This window comes from Thunnus albacares, chromosome 16 (assembly GCF_914725855.1).
Source record: "Thunnus albacares chromosome 16, fThuAlb1.1, whole genome shotgun sequence".
In the NCBI taxonomy this organism is placed as follows: Eukaryota; Metazoa; Chordata; class Actinopteri; order Scombriformes; family Scombridae; genus Thunnus; species Thunnus albacares.
In genome coordinates this window covers 23,411,478-23,438,466 of record NC_058121.1, presented here as the reverse complement: position 1 = coordinate 23,438,466, position 26,989 = coordinate 23,411,478, and the positions used below count along the sequence as shown (strand labels likewise).

General features: G+C 38.4%; 1 protein-coding gene across 3 annotated transcripts in view; it reads left to right on the top strand.

The window, feature by feature from the left end:
* The window catches only part of snx14 (sorting nexin 14), a 31,631-nt gene that overhangs the window by 1,569 nt on the left and 3,073 nt on the right, over positions 1-26,989 (top strand). For 2 of the 3 annotated variants that reach the window (XM_044377167.1, XM_044377166.1), the window contains exons 3-28: positions 1,200-1,320; positions 1,492-1,565; positions 8,806-8,884; positions 9,078-9,121; positions 9,212-9,299; positions 9,723-9,807; positions 10,135-10,291; positions 10,398-10,473; positions 10,709-10,753; positions 11,238-11,318; positions 11,460-11,574; positions 13,857-14,012; positions 14,850-14,974; positions 16,047-16,105; positions 16,455-16,481; positions 18,389-18,521; positions 18,834-19,020; positions 19,149-19,232; positions 19,382-19,482; positions 20,287-20,398; positions 20,976-21,016; positions 22,271-22,390; positions 23,755-23,878; positions 24,139-24,303; positions 25,574-25,669; positions 26,432-26,523. In XM_044377167.1, coding sequence (XP_044233102.1) covers positions 1,200-1,320; positions 1,492-1,565; positions 8,806-8,884; positions 9,078-9,121; positions 9,212-9,299; positions 9,723-9,807; positions 10,135-10,291; positions 10,398-10,473; positions 10,709-10,753; positions 11,238-11,318; positions 11,460-11,574; positions 13,857-14,012; positions 14,850-14,974; positions 16,047-16,105; positions 16,455-16,481; positions 18,389-18,521; positions 18,834-19,020; positions 19,149-19,232; positions 19,382-19,482; positions 20,287-20,398; positions 20,976-21,016; positions 22,271-22,390; positions 23,755-23,878; positions 24,139-24,303; positions 25,574-25,669; positions 26,432-26,523 — 2,587 coding nt within the window. The remainder of the gene's footprint in view (positions 1-1,199; positions 1,321-1,491; positions 1,566-8,805; positions 8,885-9,077; positions 9,122-9,211; positions 9,300-9,722; positions 9,808-10,134; positions 10,292-10,397; positions 10,474-10,708; positions 10,754-11,237; positions 11,319-11,459; positions 11,575-13,856; positions 14,013-14,849; positions 14,975-16,046; positions 16,106-16,454; positions 16,482-18,388; positions 18,522-18,833; positions 19,021-19,148; positions 19,233-19,381; positions 19,483-20,286; positions 20,399-20,975; positions 21,017-22,270; positions 22,391-23,754; positions 23,879-24,138; positions 24,304-25,573; positions 25,670-26,431; positions 26,524-26,989) is intronic. The other variant, XM_044377168.1, reaches the window with a different exon arrangement.

The following is a 26,989-nucleotide window of genomic DNA, read 5'->3' as shown; positions in this document are numbered from 1 at the left end:
ATTTTTGGTGGAATATTGGATCATTTGAACATGTATTGAAATGAAACTATGTGAGAAGTTTGGAGGGAAAAATAAGGAATAATTAAGGAATAGGACAGTGTGTAATGTGTGTGCGTAGCGAGTGTGTGCTTGAGCGATCGTGAGCTGCCGAAAAGTGACATGAATGTGAGCGGAGCAGAGGAAAATGTTAGAAGTAAGCTGTCAATCTGGCAGTAAATGTACAGTACAGGCTACAGTGTGTCATTTGTACGCTACCCATCTGCACACAGCTCTTTAAACTTAATTAACAGTGAAGATGTAAGTTAATTCCAGTATTGAATCTAGAGCTGCAACTAACAATTATTTCATTAACGTTTAACCTGTTGATTATTTTCTGGATTAATCGATAATTGTTTGGTCTATAAATTATAATATTATGGTGAAAAATATTGGTCACTGTTTCCCAAATCCCCAAGATGACGTCCTCAAATATCTTGTTTTGTCCCGACCAACAGTCCACAACCCAAAGATTCAGCTCACTGTCATAGAGGACTAAATAAACCAGAAATGACTCAAAACGATTGATTATTATCAAAATAATTGGTGATTAATTTTCTGTCGATTGTTGCATCTCTAAAGGTTTTGTGGATAAACTGATGAGTTTAATTTTCCAATATTATGATAATTGAATATTTATTCTAGTCACTTTTAAGGTAAAATGCCAAACATTTGCTGGTTGCTGCTCCTCAAATGAGAGGATTTGAAGCTTTTATGTGTCATACATGATAGTAAACTCAATATCCGTGAATGTTGGAGTGTTGATTGGACAGAACAAGACATTTGAAGACATCATTTTGGACGCAAATGAATCAAAGCAGGCATTTTTCACTCAGGTTTTATAGACAACATGATTAATACCTCTTTTTATAACTTATCAAGTTTAAATATTTGAATACTAAAGCACTTAAAAGTGAACTCTTCTGAGTATTTTTCACTCTTTCTGTCCAGTGTTTTGGACACTTAACTTTCATACACAGTAAACTATGCATGTCTTGACAAAAGGGTTTATCTTTAAAAGAGATGTATGGCTCTCCAATATTGCAGTAAATTGCAGTACATATGTAGTGAACACAAGGAGGAGCTCCAGATTAATTTGAACAATGATTTCAGTTCATTTACATGGGTTGAGTTTTAATGCTGTAATAATAATGTCCCTCCAGGTATATCCACATCCTGATGATCTTCTGGTCTTTCCTGGCGGGTGTCATCACCTTCTATTGCAATCTTGGACCTGAGTCTCTTCTCCCTAATATCTTTTTCACCATAAAGCCAAGGAACAAAGTGAGTCAGACATCTGACACATGTAGTAGAGGAGTGTAGGAGGCCTATTTGCATGTTTTATAGCTTAGTTTCATCTATATGTGACTCATAATGTGGAGGAGCGTGGTTTCAATACCTGCTTATGATTTATAGTCTGCCATTCTGTTTTTTTTTTTTTTTCCCCTCCAACAGCGGCAGGAGCAGGAGCTGTTTCCTCTGGGCAACAGCTGTGCTGTGTGTGGGAAGGTCAAATGCAAACGCCACAGGTACGTTCACAACATCTCTAAACATTTAATGTGTTACTTAGAGAAAAGGGAGTTATACTGTATAACAAATGCATGTAATTGTTGTTCCATTTTCATGTTGTTTTTCCATCTATTCCAACTGATGGGAGTTTTTATTTCACAGTGCTTTATAACTTAAGGAAACATGTCTTACTCATTTTATTGGCATTTTAAAAGAGATATATTTGTATGTTACTATTTATGAAGTAGATGAGGCAGATGTGTTTAGACCATTGCTTTGTATTGTTGTCTTTACCTATTATTTACCCATCAAAATATCCTTGATAACCAAACTAAAACTGAAATAATTAGTTGATTAATTGATAGATGATCAACAGAAAAATAATGAGCAACTATTTTCATAATTATTCAATCGATTTAAGGAATTTTTCATCGAAAAATGACAAATTTCCACTGAGCATTTGCTGTTTTCTTTGTCTTGTTTGATAACAAACTGAATATCGTAGTGTTCTGGACAGATGGAAAAGAAAAACAAGCAATTTGATAACATCATCGTCAGGCTTCAGGAAATAGTTGGCATTTCTCACTATTTTCTGTTATTTTATGACACTGATCAATCATGAAGATAATGGGCAGAATTTTAGTTGCAGCTCTAAAACAAATACGATTAAACTCTGTTTTCATTCGGCTGATTTTGAACTTTTGTGAAAACAAGTTACATTTGTGCCAGCTAGTGCAGATTGTTAAGCAGCACTACATCTGACAGACACCTTTATCCACCAGTCACCCCATCAGTGTACGCTCAGCTACATCAATTTCTCTGTGCACATTTCATGCATGATTTGGACACAACCTCTCTCCTCCTGTTTATCCTCACAAAATCGAATTTAAAGTCTCACTACCTGAGAGAGAAAATAGTGAGAGAGAGAGAGAGGCGAGCGTAAAAAGTGAATGTCTTCAAACATTACGCAAGTTACAATATGAATGACTAACTATAACCGACTGCCTGAGCGTTGTTGAGAGTTTTACCTGTATTTATTGTCACTAACCACAGTAAAACACACACTGCGTATTATGTTTCGTTTCTGTTTAGTTTGGCTTTTATTCTCGCTTCTCACTTCCTCACTATTGTTTCACTTATCCTCTGAAGTACTGAGGTTTTCGAAAATAAAAGTAAGAAATGATGAAAAACAGACCATGTGAAGTTGTTACGGTTTCTGTTTCACTTCACTTTTAGAGCTCCAACGATTAGTTGACTAATCAGTTAGCTGATCGATAGAAAATTAATCATAAACTATTACTGCTTGAGAATTGGTTCATTGTTTTGAGTAATTTTTTAAGAAAAAATACCGAAATTCTCCGGTTCCATCTTCTTAAATGTGAATATTTTCTGGTTTCTTTAGTCTTCTATGACACTAAACTGAATGTCTTTGGGTTGTGGACTGTTGTTCAGGAAAAAAGGCATTTGAGGACGTTATCTTGGGCTTTGGGAAACATTTTCTGACATTTATAGACCAGACAACTAATCAATTAATCGAGAAAATAATCAACAGATTAATTGATAATAAAAATAATCGTTAGTTACAACCCTAGTCTCTTCTCTCTCGCTCCCTCACTATTTTCTCTCAGGTAGTGTAGTTTTTAATTGTACTTTGGGTTTATTTTATAAATGTAGAGATATATCACACCTGAACCAAAACATGCTGATTTCTGCACAGAGTTGTGAACTCACAAATGGACTACTTCCTGCAATGGGAGACCCCCTGTCTTACTACCTTCCCAGAGTGCATTGATGGTTTGAAAAGGGAAATTTCACCTGTTAGGTGTACCATAGATTCTGAGGAGCTTTCCCAAAATGGGAGTGGGACATTACAGACTAGGGCTGCAACTAATACATTTTCATTATTGATTCATCTGGCTATTATTTTCTTGATTAATCTGTTGTGGAAATTGTCTGAAAACACTAAACACACAAATGAAATAATGCACAAAACACTGCTGTGTTGAAGGTTAAAAATTATTATTGTACAATAAGGAGACAGAACACACACACACAGAAATGTTGGCATCAGTTTGTCCCAGTGAACAAAGAGAAAACCTAATTTATTATAGTTTCTGAAGGAACAGAGAAGTGATTTGTGATTGGTCAACGTATATTATCTTTAATACGTTCGACCTATTGGCATAAGGCCTTGAGATGTTACATGACCTGATCACGCATTTACCTCGTGCATGTTACATGTATGGAGTTTAACCTCCTCAAAACATTGGAAACCAGGGAGCCCCAAACCAAACAGCTTTTGACATGTTTTTCTGAGCTAAAGTCCAGCACACTACCTTTTTTGGACACAAGATAGCTCCCTAAGACCTCTCAAAGAATAAACAAAGGTCTCTCTCTATGGAGCACAGTATGGTTTAAAGGCAGAGTGGAATCACTGATAAAACAACACACCTAGGTATTTGACTTATTCTGCTTTTACAAGTCAATGAATTGTTTTGTCTATAAACCATCAGAAAACAGTGCTAAATCAAAGCTGCAAGCAGCGTTGATCGGCAGCTGTGGTATCGATATTGGAGGTCTGTTGACAAGGCTCTGAATTGTCAGGATTATCAAACACTGTGTGAATGGGTAAAATATTATTTCTGGTGTGTAGTACATGGTGCTGGATATGACTTATTAGAAACTGTGTATACATTTGATGAACTATGTTTAGGCCTCACTTCCTGTTGCATGTAGGCAATGCTACATAAGTGAATTATTATTGCAGCGATACATTTACCAGAGGGCAGCTGACATGGATATGCATTTTCATGAATATTGGACATTGCATGCGGGTGATAACTATCACTTCCTGTGTCCACCATGTGGCACTAGAGCACACCCACTAATTATACGGCATTTTGCTCTACATCATGTGTAGACCACACCATGTAAATTTCATGTAAATTGGATAATGTTTGTCACATAAGGCTGACTTACTGTTGTCAGTAGGTGGTGCTATGACTATGACTCAATATCGACACATAGATGTGTTCAGGCTTGGACAATGTAAAGTGGAGTTACAACAACTTCTTGTTTGATGCCCAAAACATGTTTTGTGCAAAATTGACTGGCACGCAACGACGAGGGCTTTCCTTGAAAACTAAAAAGCTTTGCAATTTAGCATCGCAAAGGTCTTTAGAGCGGATCTTAGATCTTTAGGAAGAGTTTGTTAAAGTACAGTACCTGTCAATGGCTTCACTTTGCAAAAAAAAAAAAAAAAAATTGCAAAGTTGATTCAAAATAGCTGACTTCCTGTTGGCCTTAAGGTATGGCTTTAAGAGGCTCTTTGTAAGTCTGGATATGATACATTTGCCTACCAAATTTGGTACATCTAGGTGAAACCTAAATGTGGGGGATTCAATTTTGAAATTACACAGGGGGCGTTATTGAGCCATTTTGCCACACCCATGTCAAAGACCCATAAAACATATAAATGTTCACCACTTCTGACGCATGTGCAAAGTTTCAAAAGTTGTGATTAATTTGGACAAAAAAACAGTAATTCCTTGCATTCCTTCGCACTACTCGGTGCTCAGACCTTAATAAATAATGGTATGATGGAAAAATAAAGCCCTGAAAGACTGACCATCTGTGAGGTGAATCATCCTGAACTTCTGTGAATCCAAAAAACTTAATCAAAAACTAATAAATATGTCATCATTGAATAAGGAATAAAAAGGTCCTCAGCCACTATACTGTATATGCAGACACTGAGGACAGTCATAAGGTGACCGCAAGGTGAAGTCAGTGACTTTCAGCAAGCTGTTTCTCACTCTTTAACCTTCCTGCGCCTTTTTAACCACAACCAGAATGACGTTCTATCTCAGCAGCTGCAGATGGACAGAAATAGAAAACAAATGAGGTTTGAAAGTGAGCGTGGGAATGAACTCTTGTCTCTCTCATGGTGTTCCGATTGTAAGATTGACTGAGTCTGAGATTTTATAGTAATCTGAAGAGGCCCTTTCACCCTGTCATTACAAAACATTTTTTCCTTTAATTTTTAAATGTTAAATCTCTGTTGAGCTGTTCTCGAGTTCTGGGAAAAAGTTGTGTATTCATGTACCACTTATTCAGGTGGAATTTTAAAATTACACAAGTTAAAGCTACTGAACAGTGGAATATTCAATTAGTCGAGGACAGGCAAACATGTAAATTTGATCTTTACTAACTGATGCAGGCAGTAGGAGGACAACTGCTTGTTCTTTAATACTCCTCCTTTAATACCAACTCTGTGTATTTTCATTTTTTATCAGTTGGTAAGTGCACAAAAAATATTTTTGATCTATAATCTCTTTGGTAATAAAAAAATAGCGCTGTTACCTTTTAAGATGTTGTAAATTTCAACTGAATTCACACTGGAAACCTCACTTGGTGGTGTGAAGCCTCAGAGCTGCTTAACTGTAGACTCTAACCCAGCCTTTCTCGTTGAATTAATGGTAATTTTTTTTATAATTTAATATTATATGTCTCATTGAAATTACCTTCCCATGACTGTAGTAGGAGACGTAAGATCAATGGATGCAACATCCTGGCAGTCTGAAAAATTGAAAAGAAAGATTTGTACTTAATAAGATTATACAAATCAAAGATAAAGTAAGTCTTCACTTAGTGGAAAATGACAAGTTGAAGAAATCTTCAAACAAATACAGTATTAATGTTTATAAAGATTATTGCCTTGCTTCCTCTGTTTCTCTCTGAGTCTCTCAGAGCTTTGCAGAGTGTGTTGTATAGTGTGACTTCCTGAAATAAGAGCTTGTTTGAGAAGAACTAGTCCTGCGCAGATCACTGGCAATTACGTGACAATACATGCATGTTGGAAATCTAATGTGCATGCATTGTCACGTATTCAGTTTTCAGTTCAGAGTGAGGCGCCACAGCTTCTCTCCACCAACCACAAAACAAATAAAAAATAGTAACACATTGGTCTCAGCCTGGCTAGACTGTGGCAAAAAAAAGGGAAGTCACACAGGCATTCAATAGTACGAAAGTAAATTTATTTAACACTTCAAACAACTTTAGACATGAACTGAATTTCCTTCCAAAGAAAAAAAAAGCGTTACTTCCCTCCTTGGTCTCTCTAACAAGGCTACTCTGCAGCAAATTTAAGAGTTTACAGGGAAAACCAGAGGAGGAAAGTGGGGACCAGTGAGTTAGAAACAAGAAAAGGCAAAAAACAAAATGGTTAAGTCTAAACAAAGTTCTCTCGGTACACCAGCACACGACTTGGAACGTGACCCTCAAACACAAAAGGCTCTACCTTAACCAGTAGTAGGCACTTTAGACTGGAGCAAAACTGTGATGCTCAGACTTATGGTCATACCAGCACTTTTTCTCACCAGGCTTACAGGCTTACCTAGATGTTCATATTGTACCAGCTCTGCTTGTGGTCTATAAACTGGAAGGAGCCGTAGACAACTCAGAACAAGGCTGCAAACAAGCAGGCTGTTCTTAAAAAGGAGGTGGAAGAACAATTGCCCAGACACGACTACCAGCCAGACCATTCCCCAGAATGACAGCTATACTGTTAATCGGCAGCGCGGGGCACACACCCATCTGAACCTCACCCTTCACTTACTCACAGACCACCATTAACTTATGCAGTGAAACTGAAAACACTTGCAGACCCATACCACGAACCAAAACAGAAGCACTGGTATTAGTTTCCTTAGAGAACAGCAGAACTGAGCCCGAAACAATTGAATCTAAGTAACCAGTGTCCCTCAAGATCTTCACTGGCACCTTCACAGAACTCTCTGAAGGTAATCTGAAATCTTAGCCTGGCTACCTGCATTAGCATTTACCAGACCACATGGCTAAGCAGAACCTGGCACAGTTTGAATAGATGCTGCTAGCGTGGTAGGTTTAACACGCACATCACCGAAACGCTTAATCTTAGCTCTTATGGCGGGACATTCAGCTTTCCAGTGTCCCCTTTCCTTACAATAATTACACGTCAGCATCAGACTGTCCTCCTTAAACCCGTTCTGACCCACCAGCCCCGTCCTCCAACCACTTACTCAGTCTCACCTTAACCCAGTCCCCAGCATCACAGGCACGGGACTCAGAATCAAGCTTATGCGTCAGGACATGCTCGTCCGCAAGAGCAGCGGCCTCAGCAGCAGTTTTGACTTACACTTATTAATACAGGTTGCAACATTACTAGACAGAATTTTTGAACTGCTCCAAAACCATCGCACTGCATAAATCAGCAAATGTCTCAACTTCCAGAGCTATATGCCACCGATTAAAGTGAGTTACTATTTCCCTGGCAAAATCCATGTGTCTGGTTACTTGACCTTTCCCATAATCTAAATTTCTGCCTGCAGGCTTCTGGCACCAGCTCATATGCTTTTAACACAGCAGCTTTGACTGCAGTGTAACTCTGGCTGTTACTCACAGGAAGGGAAGTGTAAGCTTCTTGAGCCTTACCAGTTAAGATGCATCGCAATAGCAATGTACGCTCAGAGTCAGGCCACCCTCTACTGTCAGCCACACGTTCAAACAACGAGAAGTTGTCAGGATCTCCTTCACAAAACCTTGGCACCAGACGCAAATTACCAGCCACATCAAAATTTGGTGGAGATTCTGGAGACACAGAGAGATCATTAGAACCTGAGCCCAGTCAATACAGATCCCTTCAAAAACAATAGAGTGCCAGGGACCGTTGGGCCCCTAGCACTTTCGTGCTCGGGCCCTAATTAAATCTCGATTTCCTAGAGCCCAAGGTGACATCACCAAATGTCTGGATTACTATCAAAGAAACAAACTCTCACATATAAGAACCTGCAGCCATCAGATTTTTGGAATTTTCTGGTCAAAAAAATGACTTGAGTAATAAATAGATTATCAAAACAGCTCTATTACAGACACATATCACACCTAACATCACTGGCTTCTGACCCAGCCACAGCCCTCAAAGACAAGGAAAAACATAAGCATACCGTAGGAGCTGCAAATAGGGAAAAGACAGTTACAAAACACAGATTTATAATCCAACAATGGGATTATGTTAAATCCAATCTCACCACTTAAGCAAAATATGACAATGACAAGATTCCTGATAAATTGTACAGCATGTACAGCTGTCACCAAGTGAATTTTCATACTTGTGCTGTTTATGATCGCTGTTTTTTTTTTTTTTTTTTTCAATTGTGGTGAGCTGAGAAGCATTCAGGAAGCCTGCACTGATATTATGCACAAATCTTTGACTCTTTTCAGGCCAACGCTGCTCCTCGAAAATTATCAGCCATGGTTGGACCTGAAGGTTAACTCAAAAGTAGATGCTTCAGTAGCAGAGGTACCTGTAACTGTGTACACACAATCTATTTATCTTCTGACATGTACTTACAGTTAAAATTAGGTAATCATCTGTTTCTGTACAATCTTAATTTAACCGTAAATGTATATAAATGTCATCCATCAAGTCATAAATTATGTTTACAGGCTGACTTATTTCTGATGTATTCTCTGTTGCTGTCCCTGATCTGTAGGTGTTTGAGTTAGTTCTGGAGAACTTTGTGTACCCCTGGTACAGGTGAGGATGAATCCAAACATTGTTGTATTATCTTAAGAAAGCTAATGCTTACAGACAGACTTGTTTTGAACTTCCTCCTCTGGATTTCAGGGACATCACAGATGACGATTCATGTGTGGATGAACTCAGGATGACCTTTCGCTTCTTTGCATCAGTGCTCGTCCGCCGAGCTCAGAAGGTGACGCTTAGACACTCCTTAGTCGAAAGAGAAACTTTACCTCAAAGTTTAGCTTGTTGCTCACTTATAAAAGATTTTACTTTCCTGCAGCAATCCTGTTTTTTATGCTTCTCAGTGTCCGATTTACATAGAGGATCAAAAGTTAAATGCAGGTTGTTGCATCACTAGAAGTCAGGACTTCTTGTGCCTCTATATATTGCTGAATTATACTTGATTATTCATCTGTGTCTCCTGCAGATGGCCCTGCCTGTAGAAGAAGCAGATAGCTAAAGCAGATTGTAGAGATTCAGACATTCAGTGCCAGTTTCATGCGAAAAAATACATTTGGCCATGATCTTACAGACACGTGCCAAAATTGTATGCTTTATTTTTGTGTCTTTTAATCCCCTAAAATGAGCTGTGTTTATTGTTTCTTTTCGGCAGGTTGATATCCCCGCTGTGTTTGCAGACAATGTGATGAAAGCTACAATGAAGCACATTGAGATTATTGCAAAAGCTCGAGGAAAAGGTGAGTAGCAATTAGCAGAACACATCCTAATATTCTGTAAATCACTGGCTTTACATCGTAATGATGTATTTATTGTATATTTATTTTATTTTTAATGTCACACTTTACTGTTAGCAATTCAGCAAGCAAACACATATCTTAATTTCTCAGTTAATCTGCCAATTATTTTCTTTATTAATCAATTAATGATTGGTCTATAAAACAAAGTATTAATTGATTATCAAAATAGTTTAGATCAATTTGATTTTGATTGACTGGGATCCTGCATCATGGTTTTAGCTACACATAAATGTCCTCTATGTTCTGATGTTTTATGTGTGTTTTTAGTGAAGAATGTGGAGGGTCTACAGCAGGCAGCTCTGGACGAATACGGTGCCGACCTTCACATCGCTCTACGCAGCCGTAAAGACGAGCTGCTCTACCTGAGGAAGCTGACTGAGATGCTATTTTCTTTCGTCATGCCTCCCAAAGCAACAGACTGCAGGTAGGCAGACACAAAGGCCTGAGTGGCTGTTAAATCCCCACATTGTGGATATAATCAAACCAAATGATCATATAGTAAAAGTTGTGTTGGTGTTGTCTTTGCTCAGGTCTCTGGCTCTGCTGCTGCGGGAGGTGATGGCCGGGTCTGTCCTCCTACCAACTATGGACTTCATGGCCGACCCTGTAAGTAGAGAATGAAATAATAATAAAATAATAATGCTACAATATTCTGCATGTGTTTGGTTTAGACTTAGATGGGATGTTGTGATAAAATAACAGCATAACATGACATAAAAAATACTTGAACCCGAGATGAGTTATATAGATAAATCTCTCAGCCTGTTAAATTGACTTTAAAGTTGTGCATTTAAATGTAACTAAATCAGAACCTAAAATTAATACTGTTTCTCTTTTTCAGGATACTGTGAACCTCATGGTGCTCATATTTGTCGATGACACTCCGGTAAATTATGTGTTTATTTTATTTGTTTGAACTTCATTTAACTTGGTAGTCTCATTGAGTTTGAGATCTCTATCAACTCTCAGACAAACACACAAACAAATAATTAATAAAAACAGTTACCAGAGTCGTAAAAAACATCAGATAGTAAAGTTTTAAAATCTCCAAGGGGAATTAAAGACACTAGATTGAGAGCAGTTTGCATTTTATTTCATTTAAAAAAGCTGCGCATTACACCTGAAACCAGTTCTATCCAGATTAGTGCGCACACAGAGATATCTAAGGATAATTAGTCACTAAATCATGTCATTTTTTAAAAATCTAATTGTGGATAGTGGAGTTTTTTTTTTCTTGGAACAAAACTGTTCAGATACATTAAACAAGGTGGTAAAATGATATGAATTTAGTTGAATTAATTGAAACCTGAATGCAGTCATGTTCTTGAATATACAGTATTATCTCATTTAAATCCCACCTGTGTCTCCAGCCAGAACCAGCCACAGAGCCTCCGTCTGCCCTGGTTCCATTTTTACAGAAATACGCCGACTTCAGCAACAAAAAGCCGTCTGTAGGTATCTCACTGTGAGAAAGAACGTGACCTTATTGACTGATTCCTGTGAGAAGTCAGGAAAACATTATATAAATAGATTGGAACCACTAAGTGCTTTGGAAACATGCCGGAATTAATTTTTTTCCTCTGGTGACACAGGTACTGAAGTTGGAGCTGAAGGAGATCAGAGAGCAGCAGGATCTCCTCTTTCGATTCATGAACTTCCTGAAGCAGGAAGGAGCCGTGCACGTGCTGCAGTTCTGCCTCACCGTGGGTAAGAACAACCGTCCAATACAAACACTGCTGCACACTTAACGTATGATTGCTCATCAGCTAGCAATCGTCCAAAATCCATGCTGAAACAATCAGTTGATTAAACCAGTGATTGCCAACCTTTGTCTACTTGTGACCGCAGTTCAACCGAAAAGTAATTTTCTCTACAGGCTTAAACAAAACAATTTAGTAAGAGAAAATAAGAAAACATGAGAGTAAAGTTTGAAAAACATAATTTTGTGTTTCAAAATTTCTTTCTGCTTTACTATCCTGTTAATCATCTCACAATTAATGTTTGGACCCCAGTTGGGTTCCTCACTCCCAGGTTGGATGAAACAATAAATTGATTGAGGAAACATTTATCATCAACACTACATACAAAGAATTAGAAACAGCTCCAAAGCCTAATAACAGCCAGGGTTTTCTCTCTGTTTCTGGTGGGGGAGTCATTTGGTCGGGGGGGTTTGTGGGTCCTCCCCCAAGAAAATGTATGCATATTCATATATTTTGAACTATCATCATTATTTATAGTAAAAAAAATAAAACACAGGTTGTAGTTTTTCACAGTACAATCATACATTAGCAAGACGAAAAGCGAAACAAATATGCTCGCTGATGAAGTAAGTGCTATGGCCTGAAGTAATCCTTCACATTTTTGTGAGTGATTGCACTGTGCGCCATTAAAAAAATTATGATCACAAAATAACATCAGTAAAACAAGGCACATGGTGAAGGGATTTGAACTGTAATTTTTTCAATCCCCTATAGTCAGAGTGAAGTCAATAACCAGCTGTAGGGACAGGTATCGTTAGGATTTTATCTTTATCTCATCCATACTCAGTCCAGTTCTTAATCAGTAATCTTATCAACTTGACAGTGATCACGTTTTCAGTCTCTGGAGAGTAGTTCTATGTACGGCAGACGCCACTGAACATGTTCGGGAACAAAGTTCCATTTACAGCTTCACTAACTTGTTGTGCTGCATATCACAACCTCTTGACTTTGTACTCCTGCACATGCTCAGTGATGTCTGGTTGTGGACTGTTGGTCGAGACAAAACTAAACACTTGGAGACATCATCTTGAGCTTTGGGAAGCAGTGATTGACATTTTTCAACATTTTTTGACATTCTATAGACCAAACAACTCATTGATTAATTGTGAAAATAATCAACAGATTAATTGAGATTAATCTTAGTTACAGCCCTTCATTTATCACGTATATCAGTCAAACCTCTGATCGGATTTTGACAGAACTTCAGGGAAAGATTCAGCTCATTTGCAAACAGGGGCCGTCAGAGCTCTACAGGTTAAAACTGAGCACTTCAGCAGTCATATCTCCAACAATGCAATTGTGAATAACATGAAATGTTACTCACACACTGGCAGTCAGATATACATTCTTACGATTGTTAATGTGCGTAATATTAAGCTTTTGAATGGGTTTTCTTAAAAACAGTACTGCTCTCCTCAGAGAGAAGTAAAAATAACTTACTTACATGTTTGGCTCAGAGAAAGACTGCAGAATATTTAATCTTGGCTTAGAAACAAACACTCCTGTGCCTGTTTAGGGGAACAGGCCCTTTTAGTTATTGGAAACTTGTTTGGCGTGCAAGAGTGCTTTAGTAGAGGAATACTGTATGTTTAAGACCTAACCCATGAAACATAAATATGGGAATAACTTCTATTTTCATTGAGTTTATGTATTCAGCAGTAATCATTATGCCAGGATTAGACTACACTAATTCAGCCAGATTTTGACATTTTGCAGACAAATTTCCAGCGTTCCAGCGGTCTGAATATGAATGTTGGGAATGATGAATGGATCAGAGAGTCTTTACCCCTTGTAGTGTGACATAATTGAGAACAGCAATGTGGTGTCTAGGATACCCCATGACACCCTGCCGAAAAGTCTAGCATGTCAGAATTTTTTATATTTTCCTGCCTTTCCTGACAATGATGTTTTCCTTGACGTTGACCAATAGGATGACAGGACTGTATTGACTGTTTTTATTGATTTCAGTTATAGTGATTGTGAAACCACCTGATAGAAAAACATATCTTTGTATCTTCATTTACCAAAGTATACAATTCCCAAAACCCAATCATGTTTGCCTAATCTGATATGGTGACCATCATGAAAGACAAAAATATCTTATATGTGTTCATTCGCAACCACTTGTGCCCCTGTAACAAAAATACGTCAAATACTTCTTCATGACTTCCACGTCAGTCTGATCATGTGAAACTTTTTTTTTTTTTTTTAATCCATGTTGTGCTTCAGAGGAGTTTAACGATAAGATCCTGAGTCCGGAGCTGAGTGACTCTGAGCTGCATCGTCTGCATGGCGAGGTGCTGCACATCTACGAGACCTACTGCCTGGACGAAAGTATCGACAAAATCAGCTTCGACCCGTTCATCGTGGAGGAGATAAAGAACAGTAAGACACTAGAGTACATTCTTCATTATAGTGCCGGTCTTCCCTCTTTTAGGCTTTAAAGTATGTAAGGTAGTTTCACCCAGAATTAAAGTTAAGGGGAAAATTAAAAGAAAATGTACTTTAGATAATGTTGTTATTTGACTGACAGTATAGTCAAAGAGATTCTTGTTGTTACTGACCTCCAGTTGTTTAACTTCTCACCTTGTTGCAGTGATGCACAGGTATACTCCAGGACACAGTGACATCATTGTCAGGTGTGGTTACAGATGCAATAAAGTACACTTCTGACCACGCTAGGGCTGCAACTGACTTAATTAATTAATTAATTTATTTTGCCGATTATTTCCTTGATTTTTCCATTAATCTTTGTCTGTAATATGTCAGAATATAGTGAAAAATAATTTCTCAGAGCCAATGGTGACGTCTTAGAAAAATCCAAACATATTAAGTTCACTATGACACATAAAAGCTTCAAACTGTCACATTTGAGAAGCTGCAACAAGCACGTTTTTGACATTTTTGATTTAAAAAAAAAGATAAAAGACCAAAAATGATAATTCAACTTTTTAATTAATAGTCAAGATTAACTGACTAATAGTTGCACTACAGTCATGAGTGATGCTGGCTGTTGTCAGAGGTTAAACAGACTAAACTAATTACTAAATACACTCTGCTGTTAATGCTGATTCTCTTTAAACTATTTAGAATGTAGAGATATCTGTGTACAAACTCGTGTGGTTCTTTTTCTGTCTTTTCCTCTTCACTTGAAACCTTCTAAACAGAAATGCAAAGTGAACACAGATACCAGTTTAACGTCTCACTGGTCTTTCCTCTCAGTCGCTAAAGGGCCGTACACTGGAGTGGTGAAGCTGCAAACGATGCGCTGCCTGTTCGAGGCGTATGAACACGTCCTGTCTCTGCTGGAGAGTGTCTTCACCCCGATGTTCTGTCACAGCGATGAAGTAAGACTTTAAAAAAACTGAGTTATTCATGCATATGCTGATCACTTAACATTTCTCTTTAAATATATACTTTTACACATGACTGAGAGTAGAAATGAAGGTGCTGAGTAAGCAGGTATTCTCAAATGTCCAGATAAACAAGGTCAGTTTATCCGATCTTTGGCCCATTTTCTTTTCCACTTCACTCCTCTCCCCTCCACTCTTAAACTCTGCCAGGAAATGATGGCGTTTCATTGCCAGGCAGTTCACAGATGCTTTCACATCTGCTACCATTAATGGACTGGGCACACAAGAGCTGACCTAAAGTTGTAGATTAATCATCAGTGTTTCCCCTAGGTTGAGTGGTTTGGCCTGGCGGTGTGTGTGTGTGTGTGTGTGTGTGTGTGTGTGTGTGTGATTAGCAGCCACACATTTCTCCGTTCTCTATTTCTCTGTTTAGCGTCGTTAGGTTAGGCTAACCCATTGTTGCTAACTGCAAGCTGCAACATTTATTAACTGACGCACTGTAGTCTGTACTGTAAAAAAGACGAGAGAAAGAGAGAGAGAGAGCAGCAGCGAGACAGAGAGAGTGAGGGAGAGAGCAGCAGTGGTCAAGCGAGCTAGAGAGCGAATGAAGAGAGGGAGCGTTGGTAGCGAGAACGCCGGTGAATCAGATCAAAAAACGTTATTTTCTGGTTGTTTCACAGCGGTTACGTTCCGGAAGACAAATAAACACGCCCAACACCTCCGCTCGACCCCGCAGCTGCACCGCCTGATTTGGTCTGAATACGGCCTCACTGCGAACCTTTTCCTCTATTCTGCTCACATTCACAGTCACTTTTCTGACGGTCGCTCTCTCTCGCTTAACCACTCACTCGCTGGTACTGAGCTATTCCTTAAAAGGAGTTATGTACTTGCAGTTTCCCAGGCAACAACACAAACGTTGACTGGCATTTCAAAACACAGCGCTGCTCAGAGGCTCCCAAACGCTATTGATATCTGAGTGTTTCATGCATTTTTGGCGTTTAAAACAATATTTTTTGGCCTTGCGGAGGTTTTGTACACTGACAGTTTGTCCTCTTTGTGTGTTCAGTACTTCAGACATCTGCTGAGGGGAGCTGAGTCCCCAGCGAGGAACAGCAGGATCAACAGGTGTGTGTGTGTTATGGATTTTCATATACATAAGATTTTTTACTTTTATATTTTACTTTACTCATGTAGTTTGCATACAGTAATAAAAAATCAAGAGAGGAAAAACATAAATGTGACAATGATGCTGATGAAAAGACCTGGGAAAAAAAACAACACATTTTTAGTGATAGTATTAATGTACATGATGTGATCAACAACGCAAGTATTTGAACAGTGAGGTTCATTTCACAATAATAGTTAGTTAAATAGATTTTATTCATATGATATTAGTTACCCTATGTTTTGGTCACATCCCTCTAAAGCCTTTGTCCAAACTGTCATCATTAGTTGCTTGTGCATCTTATTCCAGAAATAGCTTCAGTATGGAAGAAAACAGGTAAGTAGATCTTCAGCATGTTACCTGTCTGCACAGTCTGCTGCCTGCAAGATATCCAGTATGATGCATGCAGATACAGTGTGCCTCACTGTGAATCAAACAAATGCTGCAGTTACGCTGATGCTTGCACTATGACGTCAACGTCACATTTGAGACAACAGATCTGTCGAATAAGACGGCTAGAAGTGTATTAAATAGAGTCGAATTTACAGCAATGAAAGATCTTCTCCTGCTCAGGTTTTTGGCTGTGATTGGCTTTTTTTTTTTTTTTTTTTTTGGCCTTTTAACCACCGACTGGCGCTGACAAGTCTTGCAGCATCATGTTGAGTCACTGTACTCTGTTCTTTACTAATTGCTCAGTAGTTGACAGTCAAGGTCAGTGAGGTCTTGATGTTACGAAAGCGGCTTTGCAAAGAATGTTTATTGTTTTGTGAAGATGTCTTCATCCATTCATTCGACCATTCAAAAAGTGTAAATGTTTGACCCAACGTAAATTTTGTCAATCTATATGCTTATACATATAGGCAGCACAGTTCCCTAATAAATGATGAAATAGATGATAATATTTATTGATAATATATGAATAAAATGTCCAAGCACTGTTGCGCCTTTGTTGTGTCCTTTCAGGTTTGGTGACAGACTTTATGAGTAAATTTCTTGGCAGCAGATGAGACCCACACACTGTTTAAAAAAAATCTTTTGCAGATCACCACATTGTGTACAAAAAACACTTGTTATCATCTCTAACATGGAGGACTCCACTTATTTAGCCTTGTTGGATACTTCATCAAATTATTGCAAAATCAACAACCTTATCTCCTTACACTTATCTCTATTTACACTTAACTGCTTTGAAATAATCCCTTCTACCAGATTTATTTCTTTAGAGGAGATTTTCTAATCATATAAATGTTAACAGCCCACTCTGAAATCTTAGGAAACAGGAGTGAGGAGGCGTATCCATCTATCAGGTTTGTAAAAATGACAAGTGAGTTTTTCAAAACATATTTGTATGATGCATCAGTTGTGCAGCAGACATGGAAGTGACGTCACTTGAGACAGTTTATCTGATTTCACACGGCTCCCTCTGGAGACACAAAAAGCTTTATACTACTTTTAACAACCTGTAAACACACTTGATGTGTAAAATCATCAGAGTTCCCTTTAAAAGTTTTCTTTGCTGAAATAAGGACAGTAATTAAGTATTCCAGATCATTCTGGGTGAAGCCTTTTAAAAGTCTGACTTTTTGTTCCAAAAGGGTCTTTTGAGAAAGTTTTAGAGGTGAATGTCTCAGCACGTGGTAGAGTAATCATTGAATCTTTTGAATTGATCAGTCACCCTCTCAGCCGTAGTAAAAGTCTGACTTATTGACCTTTTTAAAACAGCAGAAGTTTCTTTGCTGTGTGTGGAGACAGAAAGGTCATAACTACAAAACCTCTTTGACTTTGTCAGATCTTGCCGGCACTTTGCCAGACGCCTAATCGTTGTTTGAAGGTTGTTTTCCTATTTTCAAAGTTAAACCGCTTTGTTTAACATTAGATATTAGTGTTCAAGAACTACATGCTGCTGTGGCTGGTGGATGAAAAGAGTCATCCTTGTGTTTACTGCATGTCTGCTGCACGACTGATGCATCATACAGAGATGTTCGGAAAAAATGACTTGTACAAACCTGATAGATGAATATGACTCCTCACTCCTGTTTCCTAAGATTTTAGGGTAAGAAAGAGTCTTGATAACTCCTAACTAGAGCATGATATACCAGGAAAAAGAAATAAAGGTCAAGAGGATTATTTCAGAGCATTTAAGACTAAGACTAAGAGAGAGAAGCAGCGATTTAAAGGTTATTAAACACACAACTAAACTCCTACATCTTCATGTACTGGTGTAATTTCTCTGCTCACCCCAGAAACTCATCAAAACGAGGCGAGACGTTCGGGATCAGCAGAATCGGGAGTAAAATCAAAGGTGTGTTCAGAAGCACGACCATGGAGGGCGCCATGCTGCCACCCAGCGCCATGAACGACATCGACGAAGATGTGGTGAGTGTGTCTTCATCGTGTGTGTATAAAGATTCAATCCTGCAGCTCAAGACACGATAATGTTGAGTCAGTTTTTATGGAAGATTTTAAATGCCTGAAGGAAAACAAATCATAACTGAATTAATTGTTTTTCATTGTGATATGATATACATTCTACATGTACATTAAACACAAAACAAAGCGAGGAGGCGTGTTGGGCTTTCTTTTATTTATGATACATAAAAAGGAAATACAAATAACATCGTGTTTAAAAAGTGAATTTTCACATTATCACTTGTTCAGCGTCATGTTTGGTTCTTCGCGTCCCTGCAGGTGGAGGAGGCGACCGTCGTGATGGAGGACGACTCCCCCGCTGAGCCGGCCAGCAACCCGGGCATCCTGAGGAACCTGTCGGCCTGGAGCATCACCATCCCTTTCATTGACTTCTACGACGACGAGGTCAAGAGGGAGAAGATCCCCGTCTTCTGCATCGACGTGGAACGCAACGACAGGAAGGAAGGTAAACATTCTGCACTACGTTCACGCTCAATAAACTATTTCTCAACTTGAAAAGCTGCAGCTATTTATCTTCTGGATTAATTTACAGCTGTGCAGCAGTTTGATTGTAACTCTCCTCTCATCTTGCAGTTGGTCATGAAACTGAGAAGTGGTCGGTCTACAGAAGATATCTGGAGTTCTACGTACTAGAATCCAAACTAACTGAGTTCCATGGTAACAATGTGCTTTAACCAAATTTAATGAAATGAAAGCAATCGTAGTTGTTGGGCATTTTGTTTGTGTTATTTTCTTATATGATTTCATTGAGTCACCTTGATTCTGAACTACATATTCATTCTTTTTAATTCATATTTTTTTTCCAGGCACATTTGCAGATGCACAGCTTCCATCCAAAAGAATAATCGGACCAAAGAATTATGAATTCCTCGCGTCAAAAAGGGAGGAATTTGAGGAATATTTACAGGTATTCTCCCTGGATAGTAATAGGTGTATCTGTGGTAGTTTGCAATTATACACACATCACGTAGGTGCAAAAAAAAAAAAGCAGCATCAGTGAAATATGTAGTAATGCCTGCACATTTACTCCAAGCCACAAAATTAAATCAGATAAGATGATCTTTAGGTTAAAATGTTAGTAATTTTTCCCTCATTGTTCCTGTTCTTATTGTTTTTGGCACTGTCCTGAGTGAATTTTTGAAAGAAAGCCAGTGTTCAAGGAAGCAAATTAAGTATTTCACAATAAATTGGGTTTGAATAAATTGGGTTATATGTATTTCTGCATCGGCATTAGAGGTCAGTAAAACAAGTTATATTAGTTGTTAGCTCTGGTTACTTACTCAGCACATTTAAAAACAACAAAATGTTGGGCAGTGCTTTACAGACTAATGAGAATTACAATCAAATAAAAACATAAGCATAATTATGAGGATCAAAAAGTAAAAAACCATAAGTAGTGAAGGAAGAGTTTAAGGGACGATTACTTTAACTGTGAACATTTCATGATTAAATAAGACAAAAGGTCTCATGGTTTGTAGTGAAGGTTCTCCTCACAAATAGGAGTTGTGTCATGATTTGTGGAAAGTTTGTTGTCATTACACAGTATATATTCTGTGCATATTAGGCACAAGATGTACACACTCTTTATATTTTTATACTTTGCATTATCATTTTGAAAACTAAGACATTTAAGTTTCTATCCCAGAGAAGATCAGCAGTCAAACACGTAAACTGTAAATGTGTTAAGCTCCTGATGTGTGTTTGTGTGCAGAGACTCCTGCAGCATCCAGAGCTCAGTAACAGTCAGCTGCTGGCAGACTTCCTGTCTCCTCACAGCATGGAGTCTCAGTTTCTTGACAGGATGCTGCCTGACGTCAACCTGGGTACGTTCACACTTTATGCGGATCATATCGATCCAGGACTTTCACCTTTTCCTCGCCCCTCCCAGAAAAGATTTACCACTCAGTGGATTTTTAAACTTCTTTTTATTCAAGAAGAATGTCATTTGGAATAATACACCATGCTTCTTTAATAAATATAATAAACCTCTATTCAGCACTGGTCATCTTGTAGTTCCATGTCCTCTATGACGAGAACTGTTGAGAGCTTCTACTGCCTGGAATCTGCTCCTCACAGATATAAAACACATTAAAAGTAGATTTTCTTTCAAAAAGTCACTAAAACAAAATCTTATGAATATTACATAGATGTTACTTTAGGTTATTGTGGTTTAGGAACCTTTTTGATTTTAATATTTTGACATTTGATATTTGTATTTTCTGGTCTTAATATTTGGTTTGTTTAGCTTTTTCTTGTTTTATTGATCAATTTTGATTTTAAATTGTTATTGCTCATGATGTGCAGACCCCAGGAAGACTAGCGATCACTTTGTGGAAGCTGATGGGGGGGGGGGGTCGTCCACATGAAGAATAAAGAATAAACTGGGTCTTTGTTTTACAGGGAAGATTTTCAAGTCTGTTCCGGGGAAGCTGATAAAGGAGGTGAGCTGAAATCCTACTGTAATGACGATTAATAATGTTGCTATTTTTAAAATGCTTTTTTTTTTAATTTGCATGTACACCTCCCTAGCAGAGTTTTGTTTTTGTACATTTCTCCTGAACAGCTGGTGGTCTGCTAGTTTTGAGTGGTTTTGTGTCGTCCACAAGTGCAGACTCTGGGATTTGTATGAGATTTGTAATATAATGTCCAGAGCTTGATACTGATACCTCCCTCTGGTTCCACACAGGAAAACTTCTGCTTGTTTTGGATTGAAGTAGTTGTTTTTTAGAGTTAGTTAGTATAACACAACGTGCAGGATAGGAAAAAGAGTGAGCATGCAGACTTCCTTTCATTCAGAGGACCCGAGTTCAAGAGAAATAATCAGCAATCCTTCTACAGGAATGGATTGGCTCAAAATTCTTTACAGACTTTCATGTCTCTCTCGGGATGAATTAAACTGATTGTTGACGACCAAGGTCAGAATTTCTTCCATGTCCAATACTTTGGTTTGCAGGAAAATTGTAACACCAGTACTTAATCCAAAGTGACAAGTTTTACTCAGATAGAGAATTTTTCATAAAAATTGTGGCTTAGTCTTTTCCTGTAGGTGCTCTCTTGCACCTGCTACTTCTTGTGTTTGTTGTTGTCAGTATGCTATCACGTTAAGCTAACATGGTAAACATTATATCTGCTAAACATGAGCATGTTAGTATGTTCACAGCTCAAAGCACTGCTGTGCCTCACGGAGCCACTAGCATGGCTGTATTACTTATATAATTATATTTTTATCAAGAGTGGCTTTCTCTTATTTGGTGTGAGGTTTGTTTGGGTGGCATGAGACTGTGAGACAGGCAGTTGTCTTGCACCCAAAACATTTTGCAACTGTAACAATATTTAACAAAACATCCGGTTTGTAAGCTGCAAGTTGAGAAGTTTATCCAGTTATATTACCATCATAACAGCGTTTTAAGGTTGGAAAATGGCTCTTTTTGATAGGTGGTAGGGTTAATGAGGTTAGGATGAGGTTTTCTTTTAGTCTTCAGTATGCAAACATATATGCCAATTATTGTGGGTTCCTTCAGGTATTTCTCCCAGGAAAGGAGCAAATTTTGGCGAGAATTCACAGGAAATACTGTGATCTCAGTTCCCTGTATTCAACACATCTGAGACAGATTCGTCCATCAGAACTGTGGCTGGTTTAACATGATGCCGATGATATCAAATAACCGTGAAACCTGCCGATGTCTGTTTTCCAGAAAGGACAGAACCTCGAGCCTTTCATCCAGTCCTTCTTCAACTCCTGCGAGTCACCCAAACCCAAACCCAGCCGACCTGAGCTGACCATCCTCAGCCCCTCCACCGAGAACAACAAGAAGGTACAACAATCAAGCTCTGTTCAACACAAACTAAACATCCCTCTCCTGATGAAATCAGAGCAGGATGTTTACTGTTTTCGTCCTTTAGCACCACTGCTCATGAATCCTAGACCTCCCAAACCCGAAGAGGGAAAACTTCAACACTTTATCAAAAGGAACTTGAATGGTGTTTTCCTCTCAGTCTGTGGAGATTTGAGTTTCCTCAGGCCTCAGGAAGGAAGAAATATGTATGTTCTTATGATAAACCTTGTTTATTTTGAGTCAGTCCCAGAACCACCGCCCTGCTGCTGGAAATACTCACTAGATAACCAAATGTGGATTCAGTGCTGAAAATAGTCCCCAACAAATGCATTATTCCCTCCTGTTTTTAAAAATGGAACTATACATTTGTGAGCAGTTTTTTACAGATTTATGTCTTCAGTAGGAACAAATGGGCGTGGAGCTGAGAGCCGCAGACAGAGACGGGAAGGAGGAAAGTGTTGACAACAACAAAAATAAAGATTGTCAGCAAAACTCTGTTCAAACCCACAGAATTTTATCATATTCTTTTATAGTTCTAGTAAAGGTCACAAAATTGCCAAAAACCTCATTTCGACTGAAAGGTTCCAGGAACTCCCAGAAAAACTAATCTCAGGAACTCAAAATAGCCGAACTAATAACCACATATTTACTGTTAATGACTGTGATATTGGAGTTAATGAGTAAATGAATAACATGGATAAATATAGAGGAGGGAAAAGGAGACTTATTTATTTCTGCTTTAGAACGTAACGTCATGAAACAATCAGGAAATAAAGTTTTATTTCTCAGTCACTCTCTTGCTCGTGCTCTCGAGTCAGAAGGTTGATAACAAAGCCTAACTTTACTTTTAACGTTAACAAACAATGTGAAATGTCCTCCCCTTGTCCTGAAATCGATATTGGAGTACTTCCCTGTTTTAGGAATGAAGCGGTACACAAGTTAAAGCAGCTGAGGTGTCAGTGTTCCTCCAATAAGCAACGGACAGCCCCGCAAACCCCGCCCCTAAAGTTCCCGTACCTTTGGAAAGTAAAGCCTCCTCTGGACCAGGGTTAAAATTTAGTGTCTAGTTTCTCCGGTAAAAATGCAGATTTAGTCCCTGAGTTCCTCAAGAGGTATTTGGATCCAATGATGCAGCCATCAATACAATAGAGTCTCCCAGTGTAAACATCATATAGTAAGAATGACAAGCTGGAACAAGCTAGAATATACTGTCAAGAGTTTAGGATGGGATGATTTTAACCACCTAAAAGCTACGTGACGGGAAGTTGTATCATTTACTTCTTGTATTATGTGATTCTAATATTCATGACCGTCGGTGATAATTCACTTTATGAAACCTGCAGCTCTTCAACGACCTGTTCAAGAACAATGCCAACCTGTCAGAGAGTTTGGAGAAGAGATACAACCACAACTGCTTCATGGAGATGATCAGCGTCGGCGGCATGTACGACTACATGATGTATGTCGGTAAGTGGTGGTCGACAAGCTCAACAGTTGTCTCGGGGTGAAGGAGAGTACTGTCTTTTACTGAGTACTGTCAACATAGAAGACTAAAAAAAAGTAAGGTAATAATGATAATGAAATAAAGTAGTACTAAAACTACTGTATACTGTGAACTTGAGTAGGAAGATTTCATCTAAATGAAATAATAAAATAATAACAAAAATGTTTAATGATATGCAGCTGTTGGATTGTTTCTTATGGAAATTTCCAATATTGACTGACAGGTCGAGTTGTGTTCCACGTACCAGACTGGCTGCATCACGTCCTGGCTGCAGGGAGAATCCTGTTCAAGAACACTTTTGAAGCCTACATGGACCAGTACATGCAGTCCAAACTGGAGCAGATCCTCCAGGAGCACCGCATGGTCTCTCTTATCACCCAGCTTCGAGGTAGGAAAGCGTGTGTGTGTGTGTGTGTTTTTACTCTTATAGACCCAAGTGACCGTAGCCGACGTATCAAAGTTTAACAGAATTTATTTTCTTGTACAAGAAGGAGCGTTTCACAATGCACCACACAAGATGAGCATACAACAAGGTTTTAAACAATATAAGTGGGCGTTTCAGTTCTTCCCCTAATCTGTTAAGTATAGACTATAGATAACATCATGACTGTTTTAAGTGCTCCTGCATAACTGACCCCCAGATGACATGCCTCGCCCTGTCTCCTACAATTTATTTATGTCTCTATCTTCCTTTTTACAAGTATAGTGCTGAACTTCCTTTAAACTTAGCTGATGAGTCTGCTGATGTTGCAGTACAAAACAGGAACAATTCATCATGATTTGTGTAAAGGAGTAACACAGGTACACAGTGTAATCATGAAGTAATATATTAAGTATTTTACTTTTCATCTAAGTGGGTGGGTAGAAGTTGTTCTTGGTGGGTTGTGATAATAAAGGACACTTTGTACCATTCTGACACTTCCCACCCTGGAAAAGTTCATCTATAATCCGTTAAATCCGCCCCTCATCTTATCTAAGTGATTAACAAGATTAATGTCATTTCAGTTTATTAAAGCTGAGTTGAGTTTTTTTTTTTTCCACTATTACAACTATTATGTCATAATTCTCTGATAAAACACTTCTGTTCATGTGAGCGAAAACTTTTACTGCAGCATTTTCTTAAAGACTCTAAAAACCTTTTTCTAAATGAAAATAAAAAATCAGGCTGCTTTTATGACGGTGAGTTATTGGCTTCGAAAGGGCTATTTGTCCAGCTTTTCTGATACGACCGGATGTAACAATAGGTTAGGAAGTAAAAAAAACTGTAAGAATGAATAAAAACAGGAACATTATCTTCTTTATCAGTTGTTTTAAAGGAAAGGACGGAACAATATGTTCATTATACAGTTTTCACTCACCTCTCACGCTAACATACTACAGGACGCCCAATAACCCTCTAGATACAGTATGTTTAATAGAAGTTAGTTTTCTCTTCTTCACTTTATGTGGACGTCTCATAAAAGTTTGCAGACGAAATAGTGGACAATGTGTTTTATAAACAAAAAAATGTTAAGATTTTCACCTTGGCAACAGCGTCTCCGGCCATGTGCCTGCAATCATGTTCTTCTCTTTGAGTGACAGAGACAGAAAAAAAGGGAAGACAGTGGTTGATATATGAAAGTTGAATGTAGTCCTCTTTATGTTGTTAATTCCTTCAGACGCCGTGTTCTGTGAGAACAGCGAGGAGCGAACCACAGAGGACAAACAGATCAGAGCCAAGCAGACGTTTGAGGAGATGATGAACTATTTACCAGGTCAGTTTGAAGACATTTTCATGTTATTGTTATGGTAGAAATACTGTTCCATTCTTCAGCCCTTTGGACTTTTCTTTATCAGCAAAATAGCACAGGAATGTAAGATTGAACTCCCTGCAGCGTGGAGCGTAACCATGGAAATATAAAAGGTAGAGTTTCAAATGGAGATAATGGAGCATATATACAACAAGGTCCAAAACTCTGAGACCACATTGAAAATCTCTGATATTTTCATGTAAGTGCATGGAACTTTAAAACGCTTCTCAGAAACTGGATCAGTTGTATCCAAAAGCACAATCAGGCGGACCACATCATCAGAAGATCAATAAATCAAGCTCAGTTCCCTGAGAAATAGAAAAGCAACTTATTCACAGATACAGAATTTGCTAAAGACTGGAAAAGATTGCTGGCTTGAAGTGGTCTCAGAGTAGTAGTTTCTAAACCACTTCTCAGGAGGGTTCCTGTTTAGGTCTGAGATTTATAACAGTGACAGAAGGGTGTATGTAAGGAGACAAACAGGAGAGAGAATGATTACACAAAAAACATCCCACCATCAGTGAAAAGAACATCTTTAGGTTAAATGGTGGGCAGAAATGTACACAACATCAGGTCAATAATAACAACACTGATTCTCATTATTATTCTCAGGAATGTGGAAGCTAAATGTGCTTCACCAATACTTAAGACAGGTCAAACCCAACGAGAGATGAATTCTTTCAAAAGTTCAATAAATTTAGTGTATGTGCGTGTGTTTGATTTTAGACTTTGCTGGAAAATGCATCGGTGAGGAGTCAAAATACGAAGGCATCCGGCTCCTCTTTGATGGTTTCCAGCAGCCTCTCCTCAACAAGCAGGTAAACAGTAAAACTTTGAACCATGAGAGCAAGTACACACATATACACAGTGGTGGAAAATAACAGAGTAGATTTAACCAGTTACTGTGTCTAAGTACAATTTTAATGTAAACAGGGGTTGAAGGTACAAATATGTGTGAACTTGATCTTGATCAAAAGTCAAAGGTACAAGTCTGTGGACATAAACACTTCTAGGTAGAAGTTAACCACGACTCCAATGTGTGTTTAGGTAAGAAACATCTAATCACAGGGTCATGTGAGCAGCCAACAACAGGCCAAAGATAAACATTACAGTGTTAAAGGACAAGTTCACAATTTTCCAAGTCCATATGAACAGTGAAAGAGGTTTTTCCTCGCTGTAATCATTCCTCCTGTTCATACTGGCTGTTAAAAGATCCTTCAAATGTGCTTTCAATGTAATTGACGGGGACCAAAATCCACAGTGTGTCCACACAGTCATTTAAAA